General features: G+C 44.3%; 2 protein-coding genes across 6 annotated transcripts in view; one reads left to right on the top strand and one right to left on the bottom strand.

The window, feature by feature from the left end:
• Positions 1 to 24,491, top strand: part of SPTY2D1 (SPT2 chromatin protein domain containing 1) — an 86,057-nt gene that overhangs the window by 20,563 nt on the left and 41,003 nt on the right. For all 4 annotated transcript variants that reach the window (XM_085548619.1, XM_085548618.1, XM_085548617.1 and 1 more), the window contains 3 exons: positions 11,737 to 11,797; positions 13,385 to 13,559; positions 23,203 to 23,347. In XM_085548619.1, the coding sequence (XP_085404745.1) occupies positions 23,294 to 23,347 (54 nt within the window). In that variant the 5' untranslated portion in view covers positions 11,737 to 11,797; positions 13,385 to 13,559; positions 23,203 to 23,293. The remainder of the gene's footprint in view (positions 1 to 11,736; positions 11,798 to 13,384; positions 13,560 to 23,202; positions 23,348 to 24,491) is intronic.
• The window catches only part of TMEM86A (transmembrane protein 86A), a 44,787-nt gene that overhangs the window by 17,729 nt on the left and 2,567 nt on the right, over positions 1 to 24,491 (bottom strand). Inside the window, exons 2-3 of one of the 2 annotated variants that reach the window (XM_085548647.1) lie at positions 10,974 to 11,238; positions 89 to 6,918 (exon numbers count right to left, since the gene is read on the bottom strand). In XM_085548647.1, coding sequence (XP_085404773.1) covers positions 6,491 to 6,918; positions 10,974 to 11,238 — 693 coding nt within the window. In that variant the 3' untranslated portion in view covers positions 89 to 6,490. Of the gene's footprint in view, positions 1 to 88; positions 6,919 to 10,973; positions 11,239 to 24,491 lie in introns of those variants that run through there. The other variant, XM_085548648.1, reaches the window with a different exon arrangement.

Here is a 24,491-nt window from a genome sequence, read left to right as displayed (position 1 = left end):
CACAGCATTGCCTGCTACAGAGCTTCAGTAGGCTGCTGTCACAGAAACAGAAAATGAGCAAAGAGATGCTACATCTGCACAATAAATATACCCAGTAAATTAATATTTTTAATTGTTGTTACACACAGAAGAAATGAGAAAAAAAAAAAATACATTCCAAACAAAGAATTAAAACAGTAAAATCAGCATAAAAATATGTTAAGAAAAGATCCCAGTTCAAGTAGCCGTACTGCCTGTGGTGACCTTTACAATCATGGTAAAGGAAGTAAGTGCTGGAGACTTTCACACATGGCAAAATGCTGACTCCCTGGGGAGAGCAGCTGCTTCGGTCACATCTTTCTGCACACTGTCTGGAACACATGGGAGAGGGGCCAGGGTGAGAGGCTTACATGGTACGAAACATGGACTTAGTATTCAGGATAAAGTATTCAGTTCCTGTTTTAGTTTTTTGTTTGTTTGTTGTTGTTCTGTTGGTGGTGGTTGATTGGGTTTGTTTCTTTGTTTTCAGATTTATTAAAAATAGCTCCTGCTGGCCTGGCCCTGCCCATGTAGTAGGTGTGGAGCAAGATGTCCCTTCTGGACTGGGAACAAGATTTGGTCCAGCATGAGCCTACATGAGTGATGTCTAAGTCCATGTATCTATACTGACTTGGTGTTCCCATGCAGTGGGCTGGATTTGATTTCTTGATTTTTGGCTGCCAGGAAAAGATTTGTTCTATTTTCTGATGTAGTCTGTCCCCAAATGGGACCAATCATTGTTCCCACTGCAGTCATGGCAGCTCGGTCCCTGCATCCCTCTCGCATGAGACTGACTGTGGGAGTCTGCAGCGGGCCTTGTGCTTCAGCCTTCCTTTTGAGCCTCATACCACTCCAGTAGCTCATCCTACAGCAGCATAGTGTCACCACAAAAAACAGTACAAGCCACAGAAATTTTGGCATTCCTGCCAACTGGCCACCTTTTATAATTTGTGATCTATCTAGAGTTGTATAGTTTTATTTTTTACAATAAAAGCAAAAATAAAATAACATTAAGAAAATTTCCTCCAAACTAAGAAAACTAAAATTTATCATACATTGTAAAGAAACAATGAAAATTTGCATTGTGTTTGCTTCTGAGTTCATATTAAGATAAGATTTTACTGCAGCTGCTTCAAAATTATGGTCCATTTCGCATGTAGACAGTTCACATTCCTTGGTAACTTCTCACTTTCATTTGTTATACAGCAGCTAGTGCTACCAGATCCAAGTCGTTTCTAGCTGTAGTCCAGATCTGAATCGAGTGAACTGTGGCATTTTTATAGTCACTGAGTACATGGTGATGGTTTAGAGCTGTATTTCTAGATGTATTTTTGTTCTGGGCCCTCGGATTGATGGTACAACTACTTCCTTCACCATAGAACCTGCAACTACTTAGTTTCAGGTTAAAAGGAAATAATTAAAGAAGGATGTATCGACCTTATTGATTCTATCGAGGCCTTCCCTCTCTGCTGATATTAAAGCCAGTAAACTTAGAATTAAACATCCCGTTTTAAGTTGTCTCCTGAAACCTAGCTGACCTTCAGCAGGATGAATGGTGAACAGAATGACTTTGTTTTCTGTTCCAATGTTTTCAACAGCCATCGCAGTCTGTAAGAGCACTGTGTTTTGGCTGGATTCGGTTCATTCTAACTAACAGATCAGAATGAGACTAGACTGCAAAATTTGGATGCACGGTTCACATCTAAGAATTTGGTTGAGGCTTTTAGATAAACTAAGAACTGTTTGCAAAATGGAGATTAGTGTTCAGACTTTTAAGCTAAAACCTCCACAGAGTTCAAGTGTAGCTGAGCCTATCCTGTTAGACAGTATGAATAAATATGTTTCTTTTGCTTTCAGTCTAATGCAAATCAAAAAGGCAGTAACACATTCCATGCTTCTGCAGATGCCTAGAAGTATTTTTATCACTACAGTACATTAACATTTGAGACATACATATAGCACTTTACATCTTCTGAGTGCTGTGTAAGCATTAATCCTTACAGCATCTTTGTGAGGTAGGTAAGTGCTAATACCACTGTTTTCAGAATGGGATGAGAACAGACACACAGGTCCTGGTCCTGGTTGTCATAACCTGGCAGAGCGCTGACCCTCCTACACTTGTGCCTACTTACATCAGATGAGGATCTGGCTGCAAAAAAATAAACGTGACTTCCCCAAGGCCGCAAAAGGAACAAGTATGGATAAAAGGCAGGAGAAGTACCTGGGCAGAACATGATTATGCTGCTGAGTAAAAGAGTTCATCTGTATACAGAACCCAAGCAGTGAGAACAAGGCACCTGCCACTAAGCTTTGCATTTGCTTTTTGCATTGATCTGCTTCTTCCAGATCAGCTCCCAACATTAGCACTGCAGCAAGATGAAAACTTAGAGGTGTCAGTGTCAAACTATGGCACAAGAAAACTTAGAAGAATCACTAAATAGAATCTGCAATTTGTCTTGGGAGTTCTAAATACATGTGTAGAAATATATCTATTATCTGCATGATAACAGCATGCATGTTTTGGCAGTCATTTAAAAGCCATGTTAAAGTAATTCTTAAAACAATTGACTGATTATTGCCTTACAGTTGCCTCGGTATGAAGGAGTAAGAAGCCAACTATGAAGTGTGAATATGTTCGCAGAAGAAGAGTAAAGCTGTTCATATCCTCTGGCTTTGTTCTTCTCAACCTGCCATTTCTATGTTAGCTTTATCCTGTTGACATCAGCCCAATACATTGCTAGCATTTAAAAACCCTTTCCAATAGGAATGCTTCTCCAGCTTCAGTGGGAGTTCTGTATGAGCATGGACAAGGAGAATCTACCACCAGGAAGAGAAGTTCAGCTAAAATATATTTTCTATATATCCAATTAAAGACCTAAGGATAAGTATGAACTAATACAAGAGAACAAGAGTAGTTGTACTGTGTGCATAGCCTCAAGTGACCTTAGATGGGAAGTGCAGAGGGACCTTTGAGTACAGTATTGTGAAAGAAATGCTGCTGAATTTAACAGGCGCTGGAGCTGGTAGTATTGGTGCCACCAGGCATGCTGCACCACTGGGATGCTTCATTCCCTCTGCAGTGTCCCTGGGCTGAAGAGTGTTCCTCAAACACTGCACTCCTGATAAGAATGGCTCATTGCCATTTTACAATGCAAAGAGACTATAAGAAGATACACAAATGACTGGCATTGTCAAAGACAATCATGTTCTCCCCTCTTTTTGTTTGCTCCCTTTCATAATGAAGACTGCCCTTGCTTGGGTTGAGAGAAGAGTTTTAATCCCAAGAAAAGGTATTTAGCAGAATGCAAGCAATTGCTTAGTGTTTCTCAGGGTTTATGAAACTCTGAAAACTGTGTCAAATAAGTGTCTTCACCAGCTGGTCCCTTCCAAGCAGGAAAAACACCCTCCAGGAAAATGGTCAGATTCAAGTAATAAGGATGAAAAGTAGAGAATGCAAAGCAGGAGAGAGATTTTGGAGATTAAGAGCTCTTACTGGCAACCACTGAGCCAGGCAGGACTCTTCTGGACTCTGTAAGCTGAGGGCTCTGCCTCATGTTCCTGGGCAAGCCAATGCTGTTGCTTCACTGGCTGCAGCCCAGCCAGCTGCTGACGATAAAGGGACAACAGCCCACTTGGGTGACATGTGTTTCTGCTGTCCTAATTAAAGCCACCCACAGACCTCTGTATCCAGAAACTGCACTTCTGACAGCCAGAAGAAGAGAGAACAGGTCTCCAATTTACACTTAAAAGATCCTTTTCTGCAAGTGTACAGGGCCTGAAAGTAGAGGATGGTGAAGAACGCCAAGAAGAAAAAGCATGCAGAAATGCAAATCAGCTGTCTTCAGTAAACTGAAGATTGCTCATTTCTAAACAGAAAGAAAGATAATGGTTCAGATTGAAATTCTAACTTTTAAATCAAAGAATCACAAAATGGCTGAGGTTGGAAGAGACCTCTTGAGGTCATCTGGGAAGCTCAGAGTGCAGGGAGTTTCTCTGAAGAACTGCCAGAATAAAGATTGAGTGTACTGAGCTGACCCAGACTGAAACATGCTCTTATGTTCTGGGAGAATGGTGGGGTTCATCCCAAATGCTTACATTTCCTCTTAGCTGGGTCAGTCTTTTACAGAAAGAGATTTGCAAACAGTTAAGCTTAGTAACAGCAGCTGACATCTGCAAAGAACTACACTGCAGGGTTCAAGCTGCGGCCAGGAGATAAGCAATGCTGATGAATGAAGATGTTTTATGGCTCTAAATTCCCTTAGCAGTTTACTCCAGGCAGACCCCAGCGCACTGGTGAATGAATACTGACAGTATTACACAACAGCATTAAAAGGAAGAGATTAAACCAGACTGTGCTACTTACAATGCTTTCCCTCTCTACAACGCAGCTGACCTTTCTGATCTCTCTGAAAAGCAGTAGATGATTCCATGGGGTCAGGATGGTTAACCTAATTTTTGTAATACTGGTTGCATTGGTGTTGATGCACCAACTGTGGAGAGGCAATGCCTGTTCTATGACTAGTCCCAACACAGAAGGCTGGAAAGGAACAGGAGAGTGACTTAACACCTCTCAACACCAACAGAAAAACTAAGGATGTTTCCTTAGCTGACTCCTGACCCCAGCTGCCCTCATTGGAAAGAGGAATTCCTGCTATGCTGATGGTGCCAGGGACACAGTGCCAAGCTTTCTCCTGGAATGGTCTGGGCATGCAAGGTATGGTGACCGTGGTGGCTTTCAACCCTGGCGAGGACAATCTGGAAGGCTGCCCCTCCTGTTCACTCTGTCATACAAAAACGTGCAAGGGTTTATTAGGAACTGCATGGATTTGGGTCAGGTGCAGTCTATTTTGGTCATCCCTTTTTGGACACAGGATGAAGATGTTCAGGAACCCTTAGCAACTTCCTTTGCACCTGGATGAGCTTGTTGTGTCTTCAAAACAACTAGGAGAGCATCTTCACCCATAGTAACAACCTTAGAATGGACAGAGGGAAAGAGCACATTCAAGAGAGATTCAAATAGAAATGTAGCTTGCTGTCAGATGTCCTAAATAAGAGGAGAAAATACACGCATGATCACAAATCAGTCTGGTATTAAAAAACAAATAACAAATAAAAAAACAACAGGGCAACCTCTTTATCATCTTTTAAGAGAGTGAAGTCAGAAGTAATCTTGCTTCAGCAGATGGGCAGAAAAACCAACTAAAGAATTTGGGTCAGAATTAAATAGGCATTCCCACATTCTCGCTGCATCCATGTGAGTTCAAGAAGGAAGCGGCAGGCACTTTGAACACAGAGAACTGAGCTTTTCAGGATGCTCTGCTAAAAAGGGGTTTCCAAACACAAGTGATGCAGAGCTGAACATCTGCCACCATCTGGCAAAACACAACAACAATCTACAGTCAAAATCAGGGCCCCAACTAACCAGTTCAGGCATGGGAAATGCTCACACACCCAGAAGAGGTGCTGCAAGCAGCAGGACAGTAAAGTTTCATAAGTATATGGAATGTTATTTGTTAGAATACTGAGAAAGAAAGGTGTAAATGTTAGATTCCTATCTGCCGTACTAGAGACGAATAGGACAAACATTAGTAGCATACACCCTCCAACTCCTGCTGCAGAAACCAAAGATCTTCGTGTGCCCATGCTGTCACTGGTGGCTGCTGACACTGTGTAATTGTACACATGTAGCAGAGGAGAGTGCACTGACCCGTTTACCTGGATGACCCTGAAATCCCACCAAGCTACCATTTCTGCTACACATGGCAATGCTGACAGGTGTCCACAGACCTGCTCTAGAGCTTTTATCAGCAGCCATCAAAGCATGCAGCACTTCATCTCTGTGTACCTCAAGCTGGTTTCTCTGCTCAGTGTTCGGTTCTCATTCAGATTCTGCTAGGGGCTGCCCAACGTGCTGCTATCAACTTCAAAGTTCAGTCCTCATCTGAATGTAATGTTTTTACTATAGCTATAGGCTTCCTTTCAGCAGAGACTCAAATTGCTCCAGTTTGTGTACTGCGTTTGTAATGCACAAGAACAGGCTAAGTTAAACACCGGTTAAATTCATTTCTACCTATGGCTTTAGCAGAGGTCTGTGCCCGTCTGCCTACTATGGAAAGCAAATCTCCTAACACAGTGTGTGGCCAAACTTGTCCATTGGGCCTCCTATTCCCAGACATTCAGCATCAGTTTCAAGACTAACAAATAAAGTGCAGTAGTACAGAACTTCCAAGGTGGAAAAATTGAATGAGTAGCTACTGCAGGGACAATCTTAAGCTTTCTGACGTGGACTCCACACTGAAGTAAGCTATATTCAGAGAAAGCCATTGAAAATAAAGCCCCAAAGGTAATGCTTCAAAGAAGCAAAATCAACATCACCAATATGCCTAGAGAAATGGAGATCTCTCTCAGGGGTGAATGCAGCTACAGCACCTGAGATATAACCCACACTGTTCGCAGACTGTCGGCACTCCACCTAGCTCCTCTTTTTGAAGTCCTCTTCATCTCTGCTCTCTACAGCTGACAGTGCAATAAGCATTTGAGCTGCATAGTAAGTAGCCATGATGATAACACGCGAGTAGGGTACAGGAAAGCAGAACTTGTTAACTGCGATGGTCAGATCCGACACCATGAAAAGCATTGCTCCAATGCAGGCCGAGAGCTTGGTCCATGTCCAGAGGTCATTGCACAGCTGCATGCCAGCGACCGCTCGCCAGCCCATGAAGCCAATCAAGGCGATGTAGACAGCTACCAGGTAGGTGAATGGGCCCGAGAGGTAGGAGTACAGGAAGGCATAACAGGAACTGGAAATGAGGCCCATCATCAAGCCGGCTTTCAGGTCCAAAGGCTTCATGCCAAAGGCTGAGGAGTACAGGATGTGTGTGATGGCAAACATCAGCAGACCTGGAAAGAGGCATTGACAGTGACTGGCAGCCAGTAGCAAAAGAAAACATGGATACAATGGATTTGAAACATACAGAAGTTACTCCAGGTATAGATGTCCTTGTGTTACAACCCCCATTTGATTTAATCAGGCACCATACTGAGCACTTGAAATTATTTTAATATAAAAAAATATGCATGGGAGATTGACTTTAGCACCAGGTTCCTGCCCTAAGAAAGAGCCTTGGTACTTCTACACCTGCAGCTGAGTGCGACTCTGTTGTGATGTGCACCTGTTGCCGAGAGGCCTGGTGAGCCAAGCTGCTGCAGAAAGAACAAAGACTGTTTCTCAGATAACTCCTCCTCTGCTCTGGACAGAAAGCTGGGGGCAAGGCAGAGCAAAGATAATCACCTCTAATTATCTATCATCTGAACCATTTCACTCCCAGGTCAATTGGAACAGGAATGTTGGAATCAGAGCCATGTCAGAACAAAATGTGATAAGATTGTGATCCTTCTGAATCTAGATAGAAAATCTAATCATATTTAGCCCCAAACCCAAAAGAACTCAGGGACTGCATCTGGCTTTTACTCCGTCTCTGCACATAGCTAGGAGAAACCTAAGCTGGAAGAAGCAGCTGACATATTTCAGGGACTATACCAATATGATCTGCCAACAATGTTACAGCTATTTGCAAGCTTCATATGAACCTTAGCTGGAATCAATCAGTGAAAATAAAATGCTAGCTTCCATTTGAAGTGCAACACGCCTGAGGAATCCCATATAGAAGGTACTGTCGTTGTGTTAATCACTTGCCACTAACCCATTTGGCAAAAAATGTCATCATGTTTTGGTACAGCTGCTGACTACTACTTGCACATGGTAGGCCCTAAACCCATGTAAGAAATGGGGAAAATGATCTGGGAAGATAAGTCCTCCAGCAGGACACCTGTTTGTGTTTTAAAGCCCAGTGCTGTGGTACAAAGGTAACTGCTAGGTCCTGCTGCTGGCAGACATCTCCTCATTCCGATACTCCCTGAGGCAGCTAAAAGGAGAAGCATCTCCCAGCCTTTGGGATCAGCATCCACTCAGCCATTGTGGGATGACAGGGGAACCCACGGGAGGGAGAGGGATAGTGAGATTTAGTCTGCAAGGGGAGGAAATGGACAGTGGGAAGGAGAAGGAATTGCAAAGCAGGGCAACAAGAAGTTGATATTTCACAGTTTTCATGTGTGTAGCACTGAGAGATAAGGGATTTAGGATGAGAAGTGTTTATAGTGCAGGAAAGGTTAGAGCCATGGAGTGGTCAGGAAGGGAAGGTTATTTTGTTCTAGCTATGAGGAATGATTTCTCTTTCAGTGGCATTGTGTGGAAAGTGCTGGAATGGGGAACTGAAGAATGAGTTGTCCTTCGTGTAGGCAGCCAGCAGCAAGGCAGAAGAGAGAAGAACAAGATACAGCAGCCAAACAGAAACCCAGAAAGGCAGGAGGAGTTCTGTGATACATGGTGAGGTCATGAGAGTCAGCTCTGAGTTTTTCTCATTCAGCACCCACAAATAAAGCCAAGAAAAAGAGAAACCTGTGAAAGATGCACAGAGAGCATGGTGCAGTTTTCTTGCATTTCTCAGCCTTTGGCTCAGCCCTCCAATCACACCAGGCAAATCAGCCTTTTCTATCTGTCTGCTTACTTCCACTCTCTGCCTTATTCTGGGCCAGATGGAATCAGGGAGCCCAGGTTTTCTTCCCACTTCCCCTGCCCTGGAGTTGCTGCTCAGGCTGGCAGTAAGTCCTTTCTGTAAGATCCCATCTTCTTTACTAAATGCATAATTTTTCTGATCTCCCATTATCAAAGGACACAAGTGTTAACACTGTAAAGTATTTTCCACATGCAGGAAGACACTAGTCAGAAAATAGCTTGCTTTTAGTAGACAAAAATGAAGTGTGAAGTGTGCCAGGGGTAGGTTCCCAGGCTCTCACCTCCCTGTAAAATAATGAACAAATGTCTTTTTATAAAATCGTTGTCTCAAAAGCTATTCAACTTAACTCTGATCTCAACCTTTTTTTCTGCCTGAAAGCCATAGAAATTGAAGAGAAAGTACATTACTCTCTAGTAATTCCTTTCATTCCCCTGAAATTTGAAATTCCCACAAGGGACGATGTCAAAAGTTTGGATGTTGTCAGTTGTCAACAACAGCAGCTTGCTGTGCTTAGGAGAAAATACGTTCTGCAGGAAAAGTGACAGGATAAGTGGGGTGGTGCACTTTATTTGCTGACAGCTGAAATGCAAATGTTAACACTTCACTACAGAAGGCAGTAGCTCAGATTAGTACAGAGTGAGGCAGACAAGAGAAAGCCAAGGATCCAGGCTGAGATTCTCAAAATGCTCCAAGAGAGCTAAACAAGCATTCTCCTTAAATCAAGAAGAAAAATTAGTCAAACCCCACAAACTGGGGTAAAAATTCCTGCTGATTTGCAGATTAAAACACTTGAACTCAACACTGAATTGCTGTGACAGGTTGACCTTCTTCTATCATTAAATCAAATAAGTGACTCAGAGATATCCCAACTACGTGGGAATGGGGAACTTATGCACAGTCCATGTACAAAAACGGTCACAGTGAGAATCAGGTCTTGAATGTTTTCCAAGCCACAGCTCAAGAAGCAATGACAGGAGGCAAAACAGAAGCATGGGCAGCTGGACCAGGCTAACTTGTGCAGAGCCATGCATTCCTGTTAAGAGGAGGCCTGTCAGTGGGAGTGCCAACACTCAGCACATAGTGAATGGCAACCCAAGAGATAGTTGGACCTTCTAAGAAACATGCCCTGAATTCAGCCAAACAGATCCAGCCCCCGAGGCCTAATATACCTCACCAAAATCTTAGGAGTTTTTACAGGAACTTTTAATGAGCTTTGGATAAACCCTTGGGAAGCAGGATTAAAACCAGAATCAAAGTATTTGGCTTTTCATATCTAGCATTTCACATACTTTCCTCTCATAAAGAAAGCAGAGGTTGTTGGAATTCCAGAATAAAACTAAATACTGATTTCATACAAGGAGTAAAAAATAAGCCTTTGACTTTCATAGAAGTCAGAAAAGTTCCCCCATCTCATCATGTTTTCCAATGGGACAGTCACAGCAGCCAGCTAATGGTGGGTGTTAAATGAGATCCCTTTGCTGGTGAAGTTGACTTCACAAACGCCACCAATGCAGTGAAGTGAAGGACTTAACTGCTGCTGATTTCTTATGACAATCCAAGGCCATGGCAAGTGTTGCTGCAGGCGGCCTCAACGTGGCTTTAAATCATTAATCTAAACCATTATGTTCTAGTCTGCAAAACAGTGAAATAAAATAAGCTTGTTTTGCTTTGAGAGATGTAGATCTTTCTGTAGAGATGACAGGGTGTCATGGTAAGGTTTGCCCTTGATTCCCTATAATTTACAAGTCTTGCAAAACCAGTTCCTATGTTTTTACAACAGGCTGCATGATTCATGCTGATGAACCTGAAAGTAGGACAAGATTCCTGATGATTTGCTTTCTGACATCCATTTAAACACCTCCCCCTGGCTGCGGACTTGTCTTCTGCAACTTAAAGATCGTCTCTACCTTCTCTCCACTAAGGGCCTTTGCCTCGTGTGTCTTACTTCTGCATCCTTGTAGAGAAGGGCTGACAGATCTCCCTGAGGAGAGGCAGGAGGTAGATACTTCCTGCAGCTTCATGGGAGATGCTGAGTGCTGTGAGTTTCCTCCTCTTCCCAGGACATTCTACCCATGCCACTTTCCCAACTGCAGCCAGATGAGACACTACAAGCATGTGCCAATTAACCAAACCTGTCTTAATGACCTCTCTGACTTCAGAACACTTCAAGAGAACTTCAAGAGTCTCATCAATGATGTGACTCCTCTAACTGCAATGGATCTTAGTCTAGGGATGACTATCTCACACTACCAGGCACTTAAGCTGTACATGAGTAAAAAAAAACAAAAACAAAAAACATGTGGCAAGCAACTCACTACTAAATAAACAGTGTAACAGCTGGGCACTGTGGCAACCCTTCAGAACTCACACCATACTCACCATGAATGAAGTAGCCTTGCTCTTGCCAGATGAGAAAGGCATCTCCCACTGCTGAGAATATCAGTCCTGCTAGGATGCGGCTGGCACTGCGGTGTGCCACTAAAAAGTTAATTCCATGAGCCAGAAGGAAAACCCACAGGCAGAAGATGGGCAAACATTTGATGAGGGCACTGAACCAGGAAGGGCTGGATGTTGGCAACCAGAGGACAAAATAGACACAAGTCGCTTTAAAGAAGGGCACCAGTTTGGGGCCTTCACTCTTCACCTAAAGAAACAAACATTGAAAAAAGAGAAATTAACAGGACCATCAGAAGCATCAATGGACTAATCTGTAAAACAGAACTGTTTCCTTCACTCTGAAAGCTTTTCCTTCTTGTAGACAGTCAGCTATCAGCATTTCTACCTCAGAAAAAAAGGCTGCTTGAACTTAATCATCATCTTCAACTTAGACCTTGGTAAACATCTTCTGAGCTTCTTGGCTGCCAGAATGGAGATAAGGGAAATTTTAGATACTTTTTATCAATTCTGTTTAAAAACTTTTAGTCAAACCCCATTAGTGGTCTTGTGTTTAGACTAACCCCTTTAATACACATCTTTTCCTGTAGCTGAGAATATCCTGCACTCCCCAGGAGTGCCACAGCAGCAAGCAAGCCAATAAAAGCAGTCTTCCCTCCAAGGTTGGTGTATCCTCTTGTTTAGCCAGCTGCAGATCACCTTGGGGATACAAACTCTCTTCTAACCCATTCTCTCTCCCGCCCTGTAGGCTCATGCCTGGAGCTTGCTACCACCACATGACTTCAAAACCCATCGCATCAGCCTCCAAGGTGAGGATATCATTTCCTTAGCTGACTAATATAATAGCATCAATCATATGTTGCTTTGTTCAAGCATTACACTAATAATACACTGTCCATATTGCAGGAAATGCTTTGACTCAGGGGTCTATTGCATAAGCATAGCCAGAAAAATGCAGCATGAGCACTGGGCTACTCACAAGAAAGCCACAGCAGAGACAGGATAGATTGCTATAGAGTCTGCAGGCTGGGTCTGCTCTTGCCATACGCTCAATTGAGACCATTCTGAACAGCTATCGGCTATATATTGTGTTCAGAGTCCCTCCTGTGGCACTTCTGCTTTTCAGTGCAGATGTGGACAACCTCAGGTGAAAAACAAAGCTACTATTTTATTTTCTCTTGTGGCTGATGACTAAAGCAAGGAGCAAAGGAAGAGACAGTGATTGCCTGCTGCACCTACAGTGTTGATGAGCTGTGTCCAGGGAAAACTGCAACGAAGGCAGTGCAAACTCCAGAGAGCCCCTTTAAGCAGGACTTAATTCTCTGCCTTCTGATTTCTGCAGTCGAGCAAGATTTAGTCACTTAGTATCACAGCAATTAACCATTACTCACAGCCAAAGGGTACAGAGAACATGAGGAAAAATTTAGAGGGATTAGAGCTGAGTTGGCACTGCAAGGTTCATCAAAAATGGAATATCCATGTATGCAAAACTGCAGTTGCTTATTTCAAGCAAGGACCCCATACTCCAGAAAACTGATAAAGATTTACTGGTCTATTTATTTATTTTTTTTTCCAAATAATCTGGCCCTATTTCTGCTTCCTGTATCATGGAACATCCTTACTGTGACACATAAACAGTGCGTCTTCCTTTGGTGCAACATGTTTTGGTGCAGACACCTGGAATGGCTGGAGGCTATAGAGCAAATATCTCCACACTTACAGTGCTCGGTTAATAAAGCATATACTCATCAAAATTCAGCAGGTTTTACAGCCATAAGCAAAGGGAATAGAGTGAAATTAGAAGATGGAGGCAGAAGCAGTGGAGGGCATCCTTACATGTGGTATCAAAAAGGGAATGCAATCTCTGAAGGAGCAAGACTATAAATAAAGGGCATCCCAAGAAGACAGAGCTTTCAAAATTGTTCTCACATCCTATGGAAAGTTCCCCAGCATATCAGCAGTTTCTTAACAGTAAGGTATTTTATTGTGCCTGCATACATTATTCATAGGCTATTGCCAACACAGTTTTTAAACACTCCATTAAACAACCGGGCTACACAATTCACTTACAAAAGGACATCAGAAAGCTGCTAAGTTTCTTGTATTACATCGTGAGTCCTCTACTTAGGTTGTCTAAATTAATCACCATTTACCTCCCCTTGTCTGGACTTCTGGCAGTAAGAAACAACTAAACTGGAAATAAAAGTTCCACATAGTCCCACAGCACTGAGTGCACTAGGAACTAGCAAGTTACACTTCCTCCTCCTCTTCTGAAGTGATGCATCACATTGTCCTCAGCCACCTCCAGATCTGCTGCCTGGCTCCAGCTCTGTCCTCTCCCTTTCTGTACAACTCCTTTGTTAAAAACATGGTTGATCACATTCTCTCTCTTGCAGTTGCAGAGATGGTAGCACCTCCGGCAAGATCCCCACCTCTGTCCTGCCAGCCAAGGATCTCCGCTACACCATAAAGAGCCTGAGACCTTCAGGATGGAAGACTAACTGCTTCCAAAGATAGAAAGGATTTTCAGCATCCACAGTGCTCCAGATCCCTGTAACAGTCTCAGCTAAGGTAAGTAATATCTTCTATTTCTGAAGACAGAAGTCTATGCTGAAAGGTGTCATTCATGTTCAGCCATGTTTGCAAATCACAGCATCACCTTAGAAGCATACAGGAGAATACTTGGGTTTATAAACACTGGAAGTTTAATTTAATACTCTGTCATAAAATAAAATCACCTGCAGTTTGAGCAGTTACCATTGCAATCACAGCTTGCCCTCCCCTGTGTGCACATATGATGAGACAGGTTTTAATTACATTTGTCATTTTCCCCAGGAACCTTCCCTTACTGAATGTGAAATATGCAGTTGTGCAGAAAGATTATGTTTGCTTGGTAACCTTGAAATTATCATTTTCTACTATCTGAATTTAAATTTTCCAAACCCAACCAGCATTATTTTAAAATAATAGTTTGCATTATTTCCACCCTAAGAACAACTGAGGAGTTCTTCAGGCATAGGGGGTGAGATTCCAGTCTCAGTTGCTCACCCATAACTCTGGAATTTAGGAGCTGGAGTCCTCACATAAGAAAAAGCTCATAGACATAGAAGGTTTCTCATCATTAACTCTTTATTCCTATACACCTTTTCTACAAGTATACTTTAAATGAGTTATTTCAAAACATGCCCTTGCCTATTACTCTGTGCTATGGATCAGCTGAGCTTCTGTGCTGGCTCTGACCAAAAGGAGTGCCCTATGAGGGGCACTTCACAGAGACAGAGATTCCCACATAGCTGAGATCCAGGCACTCATCCTGCTGGTGGGATGGTGTAGCACTGGATATGTTTGGGAGAAACACTGTAAGAAAGGCTGAAGCAACAGAAGGATGAGGCTGGGGGATTTCCCTGTTTGGACAGGTGGCTAGGACCTAGGTAGAGAAGATGGGACAACTTGCCATCCAGAGGACAAGTCATAGCTGGTATTGGGAAACTGTGTACCAGCATGAGTGGAGGCTGTGGCTTGAGGAAAGCCAAGCACATAATCCGTGACTGAACTTGCCTGTACCTCAGGGAAGGAAATCTTGCTTGGATGAATAGGCAAATTGCATCAAGCCAACCATCTCCCTTGCATTTGTGTCTCAAAGATAGAACTTGAGATGTGGCTGTGCTGTAGCATTGGAAAATGAAATATTTGCTGCAGGTGACAAGATCTTTTGGTTAATGTATCATTTTTTATGGCTTTAAGCTGGGTTTTGCCATTTTATTAAAATGTCTATTGAATTTTACTCTCACTTCTCTTTTTCCACTGCTCATTTACTCTATCTGACACGGAGTACAGAAAACATCTTGAATACAATGACAAAACAATGTTCACAAGCTTGGAATTTTTACTGAGCATAATTCAGGGCATCTTTTCATTTCTTATGTTTACCAAGTCATTTAGAGTCTTTAAAAAATGGTTCAAGTTGCAGTAAAGACATTACAACTGTATCTGTGGAATTCCAATGGAAATACATGTATTTATTAAACTATCTGCATTCAAACAGAGCCAATGAAACCCTCCAGAGCTTAGACAGACCATGGGGAAGTTGTGTCCTGGCTCTCACCAGGAGATGTACACCCATGATCCTTAAACAGAACCTGGTACTGACACACACAGCTCTTGGAGGCTCATAGCTTGGATATCCACCTCCCTGCTAGGGATTCATAGGTGTACAGTATTTCTTTTTGTTTTGTCTGTTCTTGCCCTGCTCCAGCTTGGAATATTGCTCATTTCCTTGTTGTTCAGCAGTGACAGATGATGCTATCACACAAGTACTCCAGCCATGCTGTGGTTTGGTATTGGTGTAAGAGAGGTTAGGCTTGCCCATGAGGAAACACAACTACAGGAGAAGAAACAATGCAGGGCAATAAAGACTGAGAAAAGGTACCCAGTGCACAAAATATATGCTGGACCCAGCATGTAAAAATGACTAAAAGCTTCATACAGTAGCCCATAAGCTATATCCTCAAATTAGTTATTGATGACTAGCCAAGAGCCCAGAGGACTGTAATGACCCCAGCAAGATATGTGGGATATCAAGTAATGTTTTTCTCTTCACAAGTCTCCTAAATCAGCCTACACAGAAAATGAGCATGCAGACTCATCTGCACAACAGCTGTGTGCCAGCTTGCTGTGGGGCTGTGGTTCACACCCATCAGGTTGTAAAATGTTGTTTTCCATGAGGAGTGTTTTAAAAACAATACCCCAGCTATTCCACTGAGCAGCACTTGAGCACGACTGTGCACGCTGGCCAAAAAAAGCTGGGCTGCTGTCCTCCACCCATCCCTCCCGTCGGCCTTGGCTGCCTGAGTACTGTCTTATGTATCAGTAGCTGAGCTCTTTCTCCTGGCTTTTGGCATCGTTCATTGTGGATCCTGCCTTGGTTCTGCCTTACTATGACAATAGCTCCCACCCAAGTTGTGCACCAAGAAGTATTTATGTGACTTTGTTGCCAGGTATTGTGATGCCACTCCTCATTTTTCTCACTGCCCAGCAAATATGGCTCTCTGCAAGGCACTGAAAATCCTCTGCTGTTCAAGTCATGGAGGGGTGGACCATGTCAGACCTGCTTCAGCCTGCAGATGGACCACAATTAGGACATGCAACACACTCTGCAGAGCAACTGGGAACCAACATGATTCTCCATCAGGCTATGCATACAAAAAAAAACAAACAAACATCTTCATGCATAATCAAAATGAGTAGACTCTAAGGGAAGAAGACCCCACGTTCACAGATCCTAGCCAGTGGTAGCCAATTTTCTCTGGGTTTCAACTACTCATCAGCTTTTGTTAAACTAAGAACAAACACAGCAGTGCTGAGCAACTCCTGGCCACAAACTCACGAAAAGTCAGTCCTTCTGGCCTTGCTGCACTCTCGTCCTTGCTCAGACAGTGCAACATCAAGCCTTCTGCACAGATGCACACTGAAGCCATTATAAAAGAGGGATTTTGTTTTTATGCAGGGGGTCAGATGTGTGTGCAATAGGAAGTCTGAGCTGCTTGGTACTCAAATGCACCATTTACATCATCCTTTTCCAAGGCGAATGTCAGGGCCCTCACTGCGCCACAGAGCAAAGGCCTGGCAGCCACTTGGGATGCTCAGCTCTGCAACCCGCCTGCATGGATCTCAGAGGTGTGAGAGAAGAAGGCTGAGATGAAAAGGGACCATCCATCCAGCACTTCATAGTCCACAGATTGCTGAAATATTAGGGCTGTCCGTGATGGTCCCAGGTAGATGAGAGCACAGTGCTTTGCCTCCAACTGTGCTCTCCCACAGGAGCAAAACTGCTCCTGGGAAGTCACTTGCCTTTCATCAGGGAAGGAGATGGCTTGTACATGTTCCAAGCTGCTCCTGAATGAAATTACAAGAAAAAATGTTTGTTTACAGAGAGTGGCAGAGTTACTGAACCAGCCAATCAACCTGCTTGAAGTACTGTGTTAGTGCAACATACTTGTGCAAGTCAGGTATTAATAAGAGGGTTTACGTTTGTGTTGTATGTGCCATGAGTCAAGCATCCAATGCAGATGGCTCCTAAACAGACTCCACGTGCTGCAGGAAATTCAAAGTGGTGGATAAGCCCTTCTCCCCTCAGGTGGAGACGAGACTTAGATAATGCCTAATAAATTCCCCGGGAGAAGGTGGTCCATAGTTCACCTTTGGGAGATTGTGTGTGCTGATAATGGACTGTTTGGCTCCACTGAGTTCACACTATGCCCTGAGTTTGGCCAGGCCCTGCGACGTTTTATTGCAGCTGCTGGCACCCCTCAGCACTCAGGGCCTCCATTTCTCTGACAGGGTGGTGCAGTCATACTCTTCTTGTGCTTGGCTGTCCAGCCAGACCTGTTTGCAGGTAGTCCAAAAAACAGGTTTTGTCTGACAGTAGATCCTCTGTTTCAGTACAAGCTAGAAGCAGCTAACAGGGGTTGGCCTGAATGCTTTCTGCCCCACAGGCATGGTCCTCCCAACTCAGCCACTCACAGCTGGGGCAGTGGGACCAAGGCAGCCACTCCACTAAGGGAAAAACAGTCTTTTCAGCCTCTCCTGCAAAGCAGAGCTGGTCTTCTGGCTTCTCTCATCCCTTCCTGCACTCCAGCAGCCTCAGTACCCTCCTCATCCCCACAGCTCAACTGCATCACACCCCTCTTAAGCAAAGTAAGCTCCAACCACACTTCCCAGCTTAGCTCCACAGTTGAGAGCTAGAAACCTCTCTTGTAACACCTCTCCTCTTTCTCTCTTCTCTCTTCTCTTTTTTGAAGAACAAGCTGTGGCTACTTGCCATAAACATGCAATTAAAATTTTGGCATGGGCCCCTGCAGTCCTTGGGTGGTGAACTCAGATATATTACTGCACAAGTTTTTGGCATCAGAGGAGTCACCCTTTGGTGAGAGACACAGGGTAGCAGGCAGCGGGTGAGGATTAATCAAACTGGCATCTAAAAAGGGCACCTCTGTGGGGCTGGGCTGCCCCACACACAGCTGCATGCAGAAATGAGAACTGCAATAAAAGGTTTCATTTCCAAGCCAAGATCCTACCTGACTTACAATCACATCAGAATTCAGCCTAATCACCAGATTAACCCAGGAATGGAAACCTGTTGGCAGTGAGATTAAAGCCTTCCATACAAGTGCTTTTTACCCCCAGTGCAGTGAGAAGGGAGCCAACGTGGAGCAGCAGTCTGGTCCCCCAGCAGTTGCCAGCATCTCTGCCTGGCAGTGGGCAGTGTTTGCTTGCAGCATTGGCCTCTCGGGGCAGACTGCAGCTCAGTGCCTGTGGGCAGCAGCACAGCAGGAACACCACAGGGCCGCCCAGCTGCACGGCAGCATGCCAGCATGCAGGACAGGATGTTTTGCATCAAGCCGTCTGATGAGCACGTGAGCAAGGCTCACCATGTCCTGGGAGTGCTGGCATGTGAGATTGCAGGCGTAGCTCTCAATGTCTCTTTCCTGATGAACACTCTCCAGGTGGGATTTCTCCACTACAGGCTGCTGTCTGTCCCTAGCATAGGACACTGCTCAAAGCTGCTCTGTCCAATGTTTTGCTTTGGCTGTGTTGTGATGGGAAGAGGCTACAGAAGATTGCACAGGGCACATAACCTACAAAGGATATTCAAATAAATGGCTTGGGAAGGTAAAAGAGGTGAGGAGCTCTAGACAATCTTTATGGTGTTTTCCAGAGGACAGGAAGAGGGTACAACCATGAGTCCCTGTCCAGCTGCCAGGGAGGGGAGACCCACAGGGTGAGGAAGGTCAGTTTGGCTCAGCACCAGATGTGACCCAGGAGCTCTTGGATACTGTAGCAATGTGCTGTTACACCTTAAAAAAAAACATCTGCAGATGCTTGCAAAATAGCAAGGAGAAAAGCCACAAAAAGGAAAATGGAGTCTCACCTTCAACAATCTCCTACAGGAAGACTTAAACAGATGAGGGGACAGTCCCATAGCAGCCTACAGTTGGACTCTGGGGCCAAGGAAATCCCCCTCACTGTGTTAGGGCATTGCCTGTGCCACACACTGACCGGGAGAATGGGATCGCTACAACAGCCAGACCATGTAGTCACAGGGGTGTCTGCTCTTCGTGTCCCAAGGAGCCCTTAGGATGCTGAAACCTTTCTTTAGCAGATGAGCTTAACTCATAAGATGAAAGTACAGACAAACACACATCAGCCTGAACTTAAAGCTTGGCTCAGATGTATGTGTTTTTGTTAGGACTTGTTTTGTTTGGGTTGGTTTTGCTTTTCTCCTTTACCAAGCATCATCTGTTCTGTCGGCTGGGCTGGCACAGGATCGCAAGCAGAGCTATTTTAACAAACTTCATTTAATCAGAAGTAGAAATGATTGACTCCCATCTGCAGCCATCCTATGGCTGTGAGCAGTTCTGGGATTGCATTTGGAGTGCAGTCAGCAAAGTGCCACCACCAGTGACCAACAGAACCTCCAGTCACTTTGGATGTCTCTGCAGGGGACAAGGGAGTTGTCACAGACCTGTGCTTTCAGGGCAGTCCATCGGTTTTCAGAAATGAAAACAAACAAACAAAAAAATGAATTGTGTTTGCCTGCCAGCATCTTATCTCAGAGCAAAGATTGCTTTTGCCTTCTGGGATTCCGGATCTTCCCTTTTGTGTAACAGAAAGCAAGTCCCTCTAAGCATTTCCTTCACTGCCACACTCACAAAAGAAGCCCTTGCAGATGTTTAAAAACCCAAGCCATAATGGATCTGTCTTTTCTCCTTGCCCATCAGAGCAGCAGTGCTGTCACTGCAGGGGCACAAATCCTTCCCGGGTATGTGAGATCAAGTGGGGCTTCATCCCCAGTGCTGCTGGGACCTTGGAGTGTGGCTGTGAAGCTGCATGGAGCTTCAGCACACAGCTGGCTCACTGGGCAGCCCTCAGGATGGGACAGGGCAGTTATTTGGCCTCTCACGCTAAAATCCAGATAAGACATCTCTTCTGTGTGTGGAAGAAGTCTCCAGAAGTCATAGAATGGCCTGGGTTGAAAAGGACCACAATGATCATCTGGTTTCAACCCTCCTGCCACAGGCAGGGTCATCCTGGGAGTGTTACCCAGGCAGAAATCTAGCAGATAAAGCAGGGCTGTGCTGAGAAATCCAGGAGGGATAACTCAGCTCATCTTGTGCCTAGTGGAAACTGAATGAAATGCTCCACATGCGCATCATGTCCTGAGGGCTGAACGCTTGTGAAACATTGTTGTTAAAATTAGACGGGAAAACTGCAGTATGTTTAGAGAGTTGTTACTCTGTTACCTCATAAAAACCTAGTAGCCCTCCTCATTTTGTAACCAGACCGATGTGTTTTAAGAGAATGGAGTATGTAAGGTCAACATATGACAGGGAAGTCACAGATTTTAATTCCATTATCTGTTCTCATGCCAAGATGTAACCTGGACAAGCCAGTATCAGATACAGATAACACAAAGATTAATTGGACTTTCCCACCCAGTTGCAACAGGAAGGGGCAGCCAGGGTGGCAGATGCAAACATTGGCCTACACAATCACTAACCCACACACTCCCAGGATTCACACTAATGCATTAAGGGTTTCACTTGCAAAACCCCTGCTGCAATAAGTCCACATATACAAATGCAGGCCATGTTCACAAATAAACATGTACCTGCATACCAGGTTAATGCCCGTTACTCTGAGGGAGCAGGTCCATGCATGCGTGGGGCATGAACTAATAAATCATCTTGAAAACTTCATAAGCATCAGTTAAATGATAAATGTGGTCACACTCTTTTTATATCAGGGTTGCAAGGAAAAGCCATGCAACAGGCTTAGTCTCTTGAAATGGAACACAGGCCAGCACTGTTATGCAGGCACCCTGGCTGGCTCTGACTAATGCCACAACAAAACCAGAAGACATGAGCTGTGGGCTCAGGCTCTCAGCCAGCACAAGCCCACTTCTGCTGAAACCATAGCAGACACAGTGACTCACATAAGGCTGAATATCTGCCCCATATGTCTAGCACGTGCTGAAAAATGTGCAGCTGGCCTAGCTCCAAGGCTACCCTCAATCTTAAGCAGCAACTTAATCAGAGGCCACTTGCTGCTAGTGTAAATTGACTTATTTTGATACTGAACTGTAAATTCAATATGTGATACTAATTAACTGGGACTATGTTTGTCTCCAAAGATGTCATCTGGCAAGGGGCAAAAAATGAAAACCGAACAAAAAGTCCGAAGGCTATTCCACTAACATGGCTTACCTAATCCTCTCAGTCTTGAAGTATGTGTTTTGCACTAACTTAACTTACTGAAGTTAACTTCTGCGAGAAAGTGTACCCTGCTGGTAGAAACAAGGTGTTTTCATTAGCTCACCACTAGGTGAACCAAAACAGCCACCACCCTCCTTAGCAGGCAGATTAGCACCAGGGAGTCAGCCTGCAACATTAAAATCAACACACACAAGTTGCACTTACCCAGAGAGGAACTACACCCTGTGCAACGCTGGGCCAGTCTGCAACATAAGCCTTGGGCTCTCTGCAGATGTCTGAAATCCATCCCACACCAGTATGCTTGGCATGGATCCATAAATCATGCCAGGCAGGAAGGCACCCACACAGCCCACCCACCACCTCTCAGCTCTGGGGGCATGCGGTCCTCTCCTAGACTGCCTTCCACTCCTTGTTACCTGGATACCCGCTCACATTCAGCATTACTTTGAGGGAAGCTCCACACTGACACACTTGTCATACAGAAACCTGCTGTTAGCCCATTAGCTCAAATGCTATTTAGATGATAGCAGTACAAGCAATGAGTATAGGAAGGGCACAAGAAGCAGTAACCATCACCTTCATTTTGGGCATGCTGCAGTAAGCGAAATCTCCATTGTAATCACAAATCTATTGGTCATTTGTGTGACATGAAGGGCAGTGGAAAAAATGAAGTGCTAATATAATATCCATATTGGCCTCCAGGCAGGAGGGGAGTTACAGAACTGATCGCCTCACAGCTCAAAAGTTTCCACATGGTGCCAGATGCCATCTTTTTCTCAGAGCCTCATTTCACTGGAGTTATTGGTTCCTCAGTATTACACAGAGAAAGATAACTTCGGCTCTTCTGTTATACTGCGTGTGTTCTGGATGGAGATACTTGAAGAGGAAAAGAGAATGACAGAAATGCATCTCTGTCCATTAAGGAATTATGTATAAGTACAGGCTTCTGAACCTGACCCATAACCTTAATACACAAAGCACACTTGGAACAACAGCCACGTGCAACTTGAGTGATACACTCAAGTTAATGAAGCCTTTAATCTACAGCACTGCCTGCAGCAGTCATCAGCTCTAGCTGCTTAATGCAGCCACTCTGGGACTGAGAAAACCATGAGAGAAGTCCATGCTTTGTAGCTCCACTTTCACTACGACAGCAAATGATGATAAAGGCATTGCAAGAACACCCAAGTTCAGCCTTAAAAAATATAAAGATCATGGTACAATACTACACCTGGACCCTTACTTGCCTAAATCAGCACAGGTTGTCAGGCCAAAGCTTTAAGGCTCCTCCCAAAAGGAGTGACTGACATAAATGTTGCTAAGATCCTGCTAAGCTTACCTGAGGTGATGCCTCCCTTCCTTATTTCACTGAGTTCAGAGATCTCATCTATAACTCATTCAAACTGGCTTGGTTTTTATACAAGTGCTATATTTTCACAATTGTCTGTGTGGTAAGTAAATGTACTTGCTTACAGGTCTCCTGTGCAATAAAATTCCAGCTTATTACATACTTAAGTAACTGGAAAAATTATAATGAAAGTAACAATGCTGGGTATAAGCAAAGAGAGAAATTAAAATAAACCTCTAAGTTAGTTATTAGATGGCTGCTAGCACTTAGTTTCTTTGTGCAGAATTAACACGTTCTCTACTTTAAAAGGAAAGGTTCAAATAGTTCAAAGTGGAATCTGGCTTTTTTCAGTTTGAGGATTGTAAAGCATACTTTCTATTAGCAAACCTTTATAAATATGCTTAGACCTACTACTGCTGTGATTGTGCATAGCACACAGAGTCTCTAAGCAGCGTGGTTTATGTCAGGTTTCTATATTCAACTGGATCAGGTATCCACCCCGTATCCAGCCATATCCTGTATTTGTTATTTCATATCGTACATTTCTCCCTTTTTCTTAGCCCAATTTTTGAAAATGACTTTTTGTTCCCAGACAGTGACTCCCTGCTTCTACCCATGGGTGACAAAGGCTGTTCCTGGCAGGGCACCTTGCAGAGGAAGGCACCAAGGCTTCAATTTGCTTGATGCAGCCAAAGCAACACCTTCTCCAGTCCAGCAGCCTCCATCTAAAGAGGCAAGTACGTCAGAGGATGAAAGGGAAGGGATCGGAATTGTCCATATATGGCTTCTGGGCAAAATCAAATCAGGCTGTGCTAGGCCAAGTAAGAGCCAGGTGTGGAGAGAGGGTGTTACAGGGATGAGAGCACCACTTAATGACTTTGTATGTCCCATTCCATTTTCCCCAAGGTGATGTGCGAAGACCTATGCTTAGTTCAGCCCTCACTTCATTTAAGGGGAAAGGTGTGGTGTGTCTCTCTGAGCCTGTAGCATCACATAAGTGCAGGAGTGGCTGCACATCTCCAGGTTCACCTACTCTGCATTTGCAGTCCCTACAGTTCTGGCACATGCTGGAGAGAAGTCCTTAGGGCAAGGCAATCTTGCACAGCTTAACGCTCACAACTCTTTACCCACTAAGGAGAAAAAAACTAGAACAAAAATTACTAATGAGGCAGTCTCAGGAAGAACTTTTATTAAAATAGGACCGGTGATGAGTGAACAAGAAGAGAATTAAACCTCGCATATCTCTAAAGCAAATGTGTTGCTTACTAAAACTGCCCTCCAACCTCAACCTTTCAGCCCACTCGCCTTTAGGCAGCAAAAAAGCAGCTCCTAACCAGAGCAATATCAGCAATAACAGTTTGTAAGCAGGATGCTCCTGCTTGCCTAGCAGAATAAGCAGAAGCTGTCCTCCAAGGTGACTTCCAGCCAGAGCAAGCACTGCTCACCAGCTGGAGCAGGACCGGCAGACACACTCATTTTTACTGCCACAGCCTAACTCTGTCCAAGTCTGGACTCCAGCACCACCAGGACTCTGGAACATTACCCTGCTGAGTGCCTGGAACAATACATTAAAAGCTGTTTGGGCCATAGACTTCTGTATTTGTGGGCACTCCCCCCTCGGCACGTCTGTGTTGTGCAGCACCAGAGACAACAGCTCCGCACAATGCTGCGGACATGCCAAACCCCCAGGGCCATGATGCACACCTGGCAGCCAGCACTACCAAGCAGTACTAACCGTCACATCTCCCAGCCTCCTCTCCATGGTTCATACCTCCGTGCATGGTTTCTTCTAGCTGTCATCTGTGCAGCAGACCTGGAACTCAGTGTTTTAAGTAAACCATCATGTTTCTTGCGAGACTGTCTTAGTAGGGGTGATGCGAG

Source organism: Coturnix japonica, chromosome 5 (assembly GCF_054131305.1).
Source record: "Coturnix japonica strain WE chromosome 5, WE-NBRP24, whole genome shotgun sequence".
Lineage (NCBI taxonomy): Eukaryota > Metazoa > Chordata > Aves > Galliformes > Phasianidae > Coturnix > Coturnix japonica.
Note: the sequence above shows the minus strand (reverse complement) of the source record. Positions and strands in the feature narration are given on the sequence as shown.